Source organism: Salmo trutta, chromosome 2 (assembly GCF_901001165.1).
Source record: "Salmo trutta chromosome 2, fSalTru1.1, whole genome shotgun sequence".
NCBI lineage: Eukaryota > Metazoa > Chordata > Actinopteri > Salmoniformes > Salmonidae > Salmo > Salmo trutta.
The window spans coordinates 54,964,353-54,976,832 of record NC_042958.1 but is presented as its reverse complement, the minus strand read 5'-3'; the positions used below and the strand labels follow the sequence as shown (position 1 = coordinate 54,976,832).

General features: G+C 45.0%; 1 protein-coding gene across 2 annotated transcripts in view; it reads right to left on the bottom strand.

Annotated features, from left to right (window-relative positions):
- Positions 1 to 5,071: 5,071 nt before the first annotated feature.
- Positions 5,072 to 12,480, bottom strand: part of htra1b (HtrA serine peptidase 1b) — a 36,554-nt gene continuing 29,145 nt past the window's right edge. Inside the window, exons 4-9 of one of the 2 annotated variants that reach the window (XM_029705922.1) lie at positions 8,484 to 8,678; positions 7,991 to 8,023; positions 7,312 to 7,447; positions 6,663 to 6,720; positions 6,467 to 6,562; positions 5,072 to 5,708 (exon numbers count right to left, since the gene is read on the bottom strand). In XM_029705922.1, the coding sequence (XP_029561782.1) occupies positions 5,540 to 5,708; positions 6,467 to 6,562; positions 6,663 to 6,720; positions 7,312 to 7,447; positions 7,991 to 8,023; positions 8,484 to 8,678 (687 nt within the window). In that variant the 3' untranslated portion in view covers positions 5,072 to 5,539. The remainder of the gene's footprint in view (positions 5,709 to 6,466; positions 6,563 to 6,662; positions 6,721 to 7,311; positions 7,448 to 7,990; positions 8,024 to 8,483; positions 8,679 to 12,480) is intronic. The other variant, XM_029705930.1, reaches the window with a different exon arrangement.

The following is a 12,480-nucleotide window of genomic DNA, read 5'->3' as shown; positions in this document are numbered from 1 at the left end:
TTTTCAATGCCCTGACTGAGGGAAGGAGGATCTCACCCAAGATTTGACGGTACATGGCCCCGTCCATCGCCCCTTTGATGCGGTGAAGTTGTCCTGTCCCCTTAGCAGAAAAACACCCCAAAGCATAATGTTTCCACCTCCATGTTTGACGGTGGAGATGGTGTTCTTGGGGTCATAGGCAGCATTCCTCCTCCTCCAAACACGGCGAGTTGAGTTGATGCCAAAGAGCTCCATTTTGGTCTCATCTGACCACAACACTTTCACCAGTTGTCTTCTGAGTCATTCAGATGTTCATTGGCAAACTTCAGACGGGCATGTATATGTATTCTTGAGCAGGGGGACCTTGCGGGCGCTGCAGGATTTCAATCCTTCACGGCGTAATGTGTTACCAATTGTTTTCTTGGTGACTATGGTCCCAGCTGCCTTGAGATCATTGACAAGATCCTCCCGTGTAGTTCTGGGCTGATTCCTCACCGTTCTCATGATCATTGCAACTCCACGAGGTGAGGTCTTGCATGGAGCCCCAGGCCGAGGGAGATTGACAGTTCTTTTGTGTTTCTTCCATTTGCGAATAATCGCACCAAATGTTGTCACCTTCTCACCAAGCTGCTTGGCGATGATCTTTTAGCCCATTCCAGCCTTGTGTAAGTCTACAATCTTGTCCCTGACATCCTTGGAGAGCTCTTTGGTCTTGGCCATGGTGGAGAGTTTGGAATCTGATTGATTGATTGCTTCTGTGGACAGGTGTCTTTTTTACAGGTAACAAGCTGCGGTTAGGAGCACTCCCTTTAAGAGTGTTCTCCTAATCTCAGCTCGTTACCTGTATAAAAGACACCTGGGAGCCAGAAATCTTTCTGATTGAGAGGGGGTCAAATACTTATTTCCCTCATTAAAATGCAAATCAATTTATAACATTTCTGACATGCGTTTTTCTGGATATTTGTGTTGTTATTCTGTCTCTCACTGTTCAAATAAACCTACCATTAAAATTATAGACTGATCCTTTCTTTGTCAGTGGGCAAACGTACAAAATCAGCAGGGGATCAAATACTTTCCCCCCCCACTGTATATATATAGGTCCCACAGTTGACAGTGAATGCCAGAGAAAAAACCAAGCCATGAGCTCCGAGACAGGATTGTGTCAAGGCACAGACCTGGGGAAGGGTACACATTTTCTTTTGCAGCATTGAAGGTCCCGAAGAACACAGTGGCCTCCATTATTCTTTAATGTAAGAATTTTGGGACCACCAAGACTCTTCCTAGAGCTGGCCGCCCGGCCAAACTGAGCAATCGGGGGAGAAGGGTCTTGGTCAGGGATGTGACCAAGAAACCGATGGTCGCTCTGACAGAGCTCTAGAGTTCCTCTGTGGAGATGGGAGAACCTTCCAGAAGGACAACCATCTCTGCAGTACTCCACCAATCAGACCTTTATTATAGAGTGGCCAGACGAAAGCCACTCCTCAGTAAAAGGCACATGACAGCCTGCTTGGAGTTTGCCAAAAGGCACCTAAAGACTCTCAGACCATGAGAAACAAGATTCTCTGGTCTTATGAAACCAAGATTGAACTATTTGGCCTGAATGCCAAGCGTCACTTCTGGAGGAAACCTGGCACCATCCCTACGGTGAAGCATGGTGGTGGCAGCATCATGCTGTGGGGATGTTTTTCAGCGGCAGGGACTGGGAGACTAGTCAGGATGATGAATGGAGCAAAGTACAGAGAGGTCCTTGATGAAAACCTGCTCCAGAGCGCTCAGGACTTCAGACTGGGGGCGAAGGTTCACCTTCCAACAGGACAACGACCCTAAGCACACAGCCAAAACAAGGCAGGAGTAGCTTCCGGACAAGTCTCCGAATGTTCTTGAGTGGCCCAGCCAGAGCAAGGAATTGAACCCATCGAACATCTCTGGAGAGACCTGAAAATAGCTTTGCAGTGACGCTCCCCATCCAACCTTACAGAGCTTGAGAGGATCTGCAGAGAAGAATGGGAGAAACTCCCCAAATACAGAGCTTGTAGCGTCATTCCCAGGAAGACTTGAGGCTGTAATCACTGCCAAAGGTGCTTCAACAAAGTACTGAGTAAAGGGTCTGAATACTTATGTAAATGTACATTTACATTACATTTTTTATAAATGAGAAAAAAATTCAAAAAACTGTTTTTGCTTTGTCATTATGGGGTATTGTGTGTAGATTGATGAGGGAAAAAAACAATGTAATCCATTTTAGAATAAAGCTGTGACCAAACAAAATGTGGAAAAAGTCAAGGGGTCTGAATACTTTCCAACGACACTGTACATACACTGAGTGTACATGGCAGAGACATTTCTGAGGTAAATATGGCTTTTACAGAATCATCTTATAGGATATTGGGCGTTGGCAGTGAGTAGGTGTTCAATATCTAAAGCCATTTACGAGTTAGGTTTATGAGCTTTCAGATTCATAAGGCTCTCTTTTCCCATATCATGTACACATAGCAATAATGATCTCACTGTGACTTGTTTGGTTACGTAACCAGCGTCCCTGATTGATTGATTGATTAATTGATTGAAATTATTACACATCAAATACAGCCCCCCCCCCCAAAAAATGCAAATGGAAGTTGCAAACACCGAGGATGGCACAAAACATTTATTTCCATTATGGTACTGTAAGAGTGGCAGTTGGAGTTGATTATCATTGATTTGTAATGTCTTACCATTGTCTAGAACATATGATGTGCTTAGCTCATACTTAAAATACACTATATATACAAAGTATGTGAACACCCCTTCAAATAAGTGGATTCGGCTATTTCAGCCACACACTTTGCTGACAAGTGTATAAAATCGAGCACACAGCCATGCAATCTCCATAGACAAATAATGGCAGTAGAATGGCCTTACAGAAGAGCTCAGTGACTTTCAATGTAGCACCGTCATAGGATTCCACCTTTCCAACAGGTCAAATTTCTGCCCTGCTAAGAGCTTCCCTGGTCAACTGTAGGTGCTGTTATTGTGAATTGGAAACGTCTAGGAGCAACAACGGCTCAGCCACGAAGTGGTAGGCCACACAAACTCACAGAATGGGTCCGCCGAGTGCGGAAGCACGTAGCGCGTCAAAATCATCTGTCCTCGGTTGCAACACTCACTACCGAGTTCCAAACTGCCTCTGGAAGCAACGTCAGTACAATAACTGTTCGTTGGGAGCTTCATGAAACGGGTTTCCATGGCTAAGCAGCCGCACACAAGCCTAAGATCACCATGCGCAATGCCAAGCGTCAGCTGAAGTGGTGTAAAGCTCTCCGCCATTGGACTCTGGAGCAGTGGAAATGCGTTCTCTGGAGTGATGAATCATGCTTCACCATCTGGCAGTCTGACGGACGAATCTGTGTTTGGCGGATGCCAGGAGAACGCTACCTGCCCGAATGCATAGTGCCAACTGTAAAGTTTGATGGAGGAGGAATAATGATCTGGGGCTGTTTTAATTATTTTTTTACCCCTTTTTCTACCCAATTTCGTGGTATCCAATTGGTAGTTACAGTCTTGTCCCATCGCTGCAACTCCCGTACGGACTCAGGAGAGGTGAAGGTTGAGAACCGTGCGTCGTCCAAAACAAAACCCAGCCGAGCAGCACTGCTTCTTGACACAATGCCCACTTAACCTGGAAGCCAGCCACACCAATGTGTCAGAGGAAACACCGTACACCTGGCAACCATGTCAGCGTGCATTGCGCCCGGCCCACCACAGGAGTTGCTAGAGCCTTTCTACTGACTCTGAAAAACACCAAAAGAAAGATGCCCAGTGTCCCTGCTCATCTGCGTGAACGTGCCTTAGGCATGCTGCAAGGAGGCATGAGGACTGCAGATGTGGCCAGGGCAATAAATTGCAATGTCTGTACTGTAAGACGCTTAAGACAGCGCTACAGCGAGACAGGACGGACAGCTGATCATCCTCGCAGTGGTAGGCCACATGTAACAACACCTGCACAGGATCGGTACATCCGAACATCACACCTGCGGGACAGAAACAGGATGGCAACAACAACTGCCAGAGTTACACCAGGAACACACAATCCCGCCATCAGTGCTCAGACTATCCGCAATAGGCTGAGAGAAGCTGGACTGAGGGCTTGTAGGCCTGTTGTAAGGCAGGTCCTCACCAGACATCACCGGCAACAACGTCGCCTATGGGCACAAACCCACCGTCGCTGGACCAGACTTGGATTCGCGTTTATAGTCGAAGGAATGAGCGTTACACCGAGGCCTGTACTCTGGAGCGGGATTGATTTGGAGGTGGAGGGTCCGTCATGGTCTGGGGCGGTGTGTCACAGCATCATCGGACTGAGCTTGTTGTCATTGCAGGCAATCTCAACGCTGTGCGTTACAGGAAGACATCCTCCTCCCTCATGTGGTACCCTTTCTGCAGGCTCATCCTGACATGACCCTCCAGCATGACAATACCATCAGCCATACTGCTTGTTCTGTGCGTGATTTCCTGCAAGACAGGAATGTCAGTGTTCTGCCAAGGCCAGGGAAGAGCCCGGATCTCAATCCCATTGAGCACGTCTGGGACCTTTTGGATCGAAGGGTGAGGGCTAGTGCCATTCCCCCCAGAAATACCCGGGAACTTGCAGGTGCCTTGGTGGAAGAGTGGGGTAACATCTCACAGCAAGAACTGCCAAGTCCATGAGGAGGAGATGCACTGCAGTACTTAATGCAGCTGGTGGCCACACCAGATTCTGACTGTTACTTTTGATTTTGACCCCCCCCCCTTTGTTCAGGGACACATTATTCCATTTCTATTAGTCACATGTCTGTGGAACTTGTTCAGTTTATGTCTCAGTTGTTGAATCTTGTTATGTTCATACAAATATTTACACATTAAGTTTGCTGAAAATAAACGCAGTTGACATTTAGGACGTTTCTTTTTTTGCTGAGTTTATGATCCAAACCATAACCATGTCATGGTCATAGTCCCAGTCTGTGCGTAGAGCAGCCAAGCTGGATGCGTACACTGGCCTTTACTAGATGTGTATTGTTCAACTGTCAACATTCATGTAGTCAGTTAGGATTTTCAGATCAGTAAGGAACACCACTTTTTTAAAAACCATTTTATTCCCTCTGTGAAATTGTCGTCAAAACATACCAAGAGAAATACAACTAAAAAACATCAACAATATCAACAACAAACCAGATTAAGGACACCCTTCACTTCTTCTCTCTGACTGAGGAGGGTTCTCTGTGCAAGGATGTTAATAGAGTATAAAAACAAACGTGATGGCAATAATCAGTTTCAATGAGTGTAGAAGTATCTTTTTGACTCATACATGAGGACAAATAATACAAAAAAACTAGCAGGTGTGCTAAAATATGTCTTTATTACCCTGGACACATTTGAGCTCCCAGAGGGTTAGGTGTGGGCCTCACAGACCTCTGTAGTTTGAGGGGAGTGGGGGGGGAGACACTAGTAGTTACAGGTTCTAAGGTAGGGTGTGACTCCAGACACACCCGGTTTAAGGTCCGTGATTTTCAACACTGAGAACCAGCTCGTGGTTGCTGAGAGGTCAAGGGTCAATCTCCTCTGGGACGACGGTGAGCATGACGTCCTCGTTCCCCCGCCGGACCACCATCCGCAGCGTGTCTTCCCTCTTGATGGAGCTGCTGACGTCACTGGCCGAGGTGATTCGCTGGCTGTTGATGGTGATTATGACATCACTCTCCTGCAGGCCACCTCTGTGGAGGAGAGAGGGGGGAATGTAGCAAAAAAGAAATGCGCTTTACTGATAAAGTACGTTAGGCTCTATAAGAAGTGTGTACCATTAGATCTCTCAATCCACAGAATATAAATATAGCCTCTTAAATTTGAGAGAAGGGAGTTTTCCCCATTCCAAAAAAAGCTAAATGAACTTACAGAGGCAGTAACATTCTTGTTAGACACTGTGAGAAACTAAATCTGACCATGGTCTCTGAAAAATCTAAAAGCATTTTGCTGACCGTGGTACCACAAACCCCACCAGACAAAAAGAAAGCTATTCATTTCCTTGTGTGGGAGACCACCGCCTCAGCACAAATGATTTTATGTGGCCACAAAAAATACACAGAGAGTGCATTCTGTAGGAATGAATAACCTACTGTAGATAGACTGCTCTATCATGCTGTTCTTGTGGTCATGAAATGCTAATTCATTGTGCTATGAGGCCTGTCTAATTTTAAGAGTAGACGACAATGAACTCTTAGCAACCTTTATGAGAGGAATGGAGACTTAACCAACTACCAAACGAGTCATTAAATGCTCCTGTCCTAATCTAACTGTTCTGTTTTCAGTACACTCTTAGAAAAAAGGGTTCCAAAAGGGCTTTTCAGCTGTCCCAATAGGAGAACCCTTTTTGGTCCAGGTAGAACCCTTTTGGGTTCCATGTAGAACCCATTCTTCAAAGGGTTTTCCTATGGGGACAACCGAAGAACCCTTTCAGGTTCTAGATACTACTTACGTCTCAGCTGGTGTTTTTGGGATGACCTCGATTACATATGCCCCTGAGGTAACATCGGGGAAGTCTGATTGTCTCTCCTTCAGCTCCTTTGCAAGCCTATGGGAAAGGAACCAATGAAAACAGAGATGTGTTTAATGTAACGCAGGTATTTGGAAAAATTTCATTCACAAGATGAACCAGGCTGGCTGAAACTTACATTGGTGTGAGAGTCATCATCCTCACACCGATATATTTCTTACTTGTTGATAATTTCCCTAAAGAAAAGAGGATAAATGCTGCATTAGCATGCACATGGTGATAAACATAAAAAATTCAATATGCGGTACCTGGTCAAAGCCATGAAACGTTAGAAAGGCCTGGCACAATAATCGGGGGGGGGGGGGGGGGGGGGGGGGGCAGGACTGAGTTTGGGAAACCCTGGTCTAACCAATAATAACCGCAAACTTAAAAATAAATTGCCAAAATCGTCTTAATACATGCATTTTTAGAGGGGGAGATTATATATATATATTTTTTTACATTTATTTTCAAGTAGATAGAACTAACCCAATAGCAGTTTTGTTTATTTTATTTGTACTTATTTATTTTATACATGAAGAGGGTAAAGTTGGTTTTATGAGTAGAACGGCACGGTCAAAATATATATTTTTTTAAAACAGGGGTTTCACCAAATCTGAGTTATATTCATTAGGTATATCATTGGTAATTTTCAAAGATGCATTCATTTATGATGCATTACAAGCTCAAAACAATTGTTGAAAAAAATGACAACTATGACAATAACCGTGGTCATTTGTGTGACAATTTATCGTTACCCCAAAATTCCATAATCGTCACAGCCCTACCTTTAGATTGGTAATCTGTACCTTTAGATTGCCTGTCATGGGACTCTGCCAGGAACTGACGGATCTTGTCTGAGGGGATGGCGAAGGAGATTCCTGCTGTCACCTTCAGTGTGTTGATCCCAATCACCTCTCCATCCTGAAGACAGAAACAACACACATTATTAAAATACATCCTCCAGATTTGTCATAGATTTACAATGAAAGGCCCAGTGCAGTTAAAAATGTGATTTCCTGTGTTTTATATATATTTCCACACTATGAGGTTGGAATAACACTGTGAAAATGCGCAAATTATGATAATGCCCTTTTGGTGTAAGAGCTGTTTGTTTGATAAGACCGCCTGAAATTTCAGCCTGTTTTGGTGGGATGGAGTTTTGGCCTGCCTTGTGACATCACTAGGTGGTAAATTAGTTGGCAGACCAATAAGAAAGAGACTTCCAAACCTCTCTGTCAATAACAGCACATTTTCAGCTTTCCCCTCCCCACTCAGACCACTCCCAGACAGTTTTAGCTAAATTCTTGCTTGAGAAATTGCTCTTTGCTAAGAAGCTATTTTAGTATATTTTTGACCATTTTAGCTGAAAACAATCAGAAATGATTTGATACTGAGATAAAAACGGCTGAATTGGACCTTTAAGACCATTCTGAAAGATCTTATCAATAAGAAATGATATCTTACCAGATTGACCAGGGGTCCGCCAGAGTTCCCATACTGAAAAGGAACAACATTCAGGTTAAAGGGATGATCAGATGGTATATCTACAGCTCCTTCGTGTGTAACGGGGCAAATAAGGGGGAGCTACTGTTGTGTGTTGCACAACTAAATGCCTTGAACTGACAGCTGTGTTCCACAACAACATTTTCCACAACTAAATTCCCTGCCCTGACAGCTGTGTTCCACAACTAAATGTTCCACAACTAAATGCCCTGCACTGACAGCTGTGTTCCACAACTAAATGTTCCACAACTAAATGTTCCACAACTAAATGCCCTGCACTGACAGCTGTGTTCCACAACTAAATGTTCCACAACTAAATGTTCCACAACTAAATGCCCTGCGCTGACAGCTGTGTTCCACAACTACATGTTTCACTAATAACTGTTCCACAACTAAATGCCCTGTGTGACAGCTGCTCGTGTGTGTGTGCTGATGATGTGGATGTATCACTCACGTTGATGATAGCGTCCGTCTGGATGTAGTCCATATCAGAGTTCCTCAGGCCCAGCTCCTTGCCTCCTCTCTGGGTGGTGCTGACGATACCTGTGGTGACCGTGTTCTGCAGGGAGAAGGGGCTGCCGATGGCCACCACAAACTCACCAGGCCTCAGGTCAGCTGAACGACCCAGCAGCAGCACCGGCAGCTTCATCTAAACACAGAGACACAGGACTCAGATCAGTCAAGATGTGTATTCTATAGAGTGCATTCTGAACAGAAACAGTTGGCATGAAGATACAGTACTAAACGTAGTTACAGTACATTCAGTACCTACGGGAACAAGACCACCCCTCTTTTGAGACATGCCTGAAGTGCCTTTGTTACATCCTGTTTGTTTATGCATGACGGGCACCAGTTGAAAAGCAACAAACATATGGGGGTCAACATAGCGTTCCGTAAATCTACTGAGAGGAAGTGACGATGTGCCTTGACGCCTGCATACTCTGCATGCTTTATGAAAAGATATCAGGGCAATGAATTGCCACTTCATCCATCTCAATGACACAATCTACAATAGACAAAATCCATCAACAATGACAGGAGAATGGAAAAGAGTTATACAGTTGTCACTATGGCTGGGTTACACCAGACCTAGATATTAATAGGACAGGGCAGGGGGGGCAGGATGTGGCGATGGGTCATGGGGATACAGCCACAGGTATATGGGGAGAGGAACCATTGGCCCCCTACCCTGGACTCAGTGCTCCAGGAATCCAGACCTGACATCCAGGCCTGACACAGGAATAGCATGCCGCTCCCTGGCTGACAGCCCTAAGCACTCTACCAGATGGGCTGGAAATGGTATAAACTGACACATTCCAGGAAGGCGGTCATGTGGATGGAATGGGACAGACTGGGAGGAAGGGCTTTTGGCACAGTGTCAGTGTGTCTGTCTGCCACCCAGCAGTCAGCAGGTTATCTGTCACACTGGTCGTTCAAGATCCACTGCGAAATTAGACATCTGTCCAGGTAAGGAGGAGATTACTTTAAAACTGGCCACTAAGGGCAACAGTGAACGCTATTACCATCAAGTAGGCTTGGGTTATGTTAGAGCGTTGCGGAACTTAACCATTCAGAATGAATGCCTAAACCTTCAAAACGTCTGATTCTGCAAGTGAGACTGTGAAAGCTTGTTGGGTATACAGTGCATTCGGAAAGTATTCAGACCCCTTGACTTTTTCCACATTTTGTTATGTTACAGCCTTATTCTAAAATGGATTAAATAAAAAGAATCCTCATCAATCTACACACAATACCCGATAATGACAAAGCGAAAACAGGTTGTTAGATAAATAAACCTTATTTACATAAGTATTCAGACCCTTTCCTAGGGGACTCAAAATTTAGCTCAGGTTCATCCTGTTTCCAATTATCATCCTTGAGATGTTTCTACAACTTTATTGGAGTCCACCTGTGGTAAATTCCAATTGATTGGACATGATTTGGAAAGGCACTCACCTGTCTATATAAGGTCCCACATTTCAGGGCAAAAACCAAGCCACGAGGTCGAAGGAATTGTCCGTAGAGCTCCGAGACAGGATTGTGTCCAGGCACAGACCTAGGAAAGGGTGCCAAAACTTTTCTGCAGCATTGAAGGTCCCCAAGAACACAGTGGCCTCCATCATTCTTAAATGGAAGAAGTTTGGAACCACCAAGACCCTTCCTAGAGCTGGCGCCCAGCCAAACTGAGCAATCGGGGGAGAAGGGCCTTGGTCAGGGAGGTGACCAAGAACCCGATGGTAACTCTGACAGAGCTCCAGAGTTCCTCTGTGTAGATGGGAGAACCTTCCAGAAGGACAACCATCTCTGCAGCACCACCAATCAGGCCTTTATGGTAGAGTGGCCAGACGGAAGCCACTCCTCAGTAAAAGGCACATGACAGCCCACTTGGAGTTTGCCCAAAGTCACCTAAAGTACTCTCAGACCATAAGAAACAAGATTCTCTGGTCTTATGAATCCAAGATTGAACTCTTTGGCCTGAATGACAAGTGTCAAATCTGGAGGAAACCTGGCACCATCCCTACGGTGAAGCACTGTGGTGGCAGCATCATGGTGTAGGGATGTTTTTCAGAGGAAGGGTACTGGGAGACTAGTCAGGATCGAGGGAAAGATGAACGACACAAAGTACAGAGAGATCATTGATGAAAACCTGCTCTAAAGCGCTCAGGACCTCAGACTGGGGCAAAGGTTCACCTTCCAACAGAACAACGACCCTAAGCACACAGCCAAGACAATGCAGGAGTCTCTGAATGTCCTTGAGTGGCCCAGCCAGAACCCAAACAAACAAAAACTCAAACAAAAACTATTTTGAGAAACAGGTGTGCCAAGCTTGTAGTGTCATATCCAAGAAGTCTCGAGGCTGTAATCGCTGCCAAAGGTGCTTCAACAACGTACTGAGTAAAGGGTCTGAATACTTATCTAAATGTGATATTTACATTTTTTTTTTTTTTAATTAATTTGCAAAAAAAAAAAAACAAACTGTTTTTGCTTTGTCATTATGGGGTATTGTGTGTAGATTGATGAGGGGGGGGGAACAATTAAATCCATTTTAGAATAAGGCTTTGACGTAACAAAATGTGGAAAAAGGGATCTGAATACCTTCAGAATGCACTGTAGATCAGAACAATAGAACAGCCCAAGCTACTGAAAAAAAATCTCAAATCAGGATTACACCTACTATACCTCTGGAGGAAAACAACTCCTGTACAGCACAGTACTCTGTATACTACTTCCAGCACCTGGTGCACATCGCTCTAGTCCAGTGAGATAAGGACGTGGGCGTGAGTGACCGAGTTTTCTCTGGGCAGCGAGAGACAGACTGACAGACAGTCCGTTTTTTGCATTCCATGGTGTTGTACTCACAGATGCATTATCAGATCACCCTTCTCCCAGTAACAACTCTGCCCCCTCTACCCTCTTCCACCCTCCTCTTCCATCCCCCTCCAACCTCCTCTTCCATCCACCTCCACCCTCCTCTACCCCCTCCAACCTCCTCTACCCCCTCCACCCTCCTCTTCCATCCCCCTCCACCCTCCTCTTCCATCCACCTCCACCCTTCTCTTCCATCCACCTCCACCCTCCTCTACGCCCTCCACCCTCCTCTTCCATCCACCTCCACCCTTCTCTTCCATCCACCTCCACCCTCCTCTACCCCCTCCACCCTCCTCTTCCATCTTAAATACTAAATAAACCAAAGTAAAAAATAAAAAGTAACACAATAAAATGACATACAGTGGGGCAAAAAAGTATTTAGTCAGCCACCAATTGTCCAAGTTCTCCCACTTAAAAAGATGAGAGAGGCCTGTACTTTTCATCATAGGTACACGTCAACTATGACAGACAAAATGAGAATTTCTTTTCCAGAAAATCACATTGTAGGATTTTTAATGAATTTATTTGCAAATTATGGTGGAAAATAAGTATTTGGTCAATAACAAAAGTTTCTCAATACTTTGTTATATACCCTTTGTTGGCAATGACACAAGTCAAATGTTTTCTGTAAGTCTTCACAAGGTTTTCACACACTGTTGCTGGTATTTTGGCCCATTCCTCCATACAGATCTCCTCTAGAGCAGTGATGTTTTGGGGCTGTCGCTGGGCAACACGAACTTTCAACTCCCTCCAAAGATTTTCTATGGGGTTGAGATCTGGAGACTGGCTAGGCCACTCCAGGACCTTGAAATGGTTCTTACGAAGCCACTCCTTCGTTGCCCGGGCGGTGTGTTTGGGATCATTGTCATGCTGAAAGACCCAGCCACATTTCATCTTCAATGCCCTTGCTGATGGAAGGAGGTTTTCACTCAAAATCTCACGATACATGGCCCCATTCATTCTTTCCTTTACACGGATCAGTCGTCCTGGTCCCTTTGCAGAAAAACAGCCCCAAAGCATGATGTTTCCACCCCCATGCTTCACAGTAGGTATGGTGTTCTTTGGATGCAACTCAGCATTCT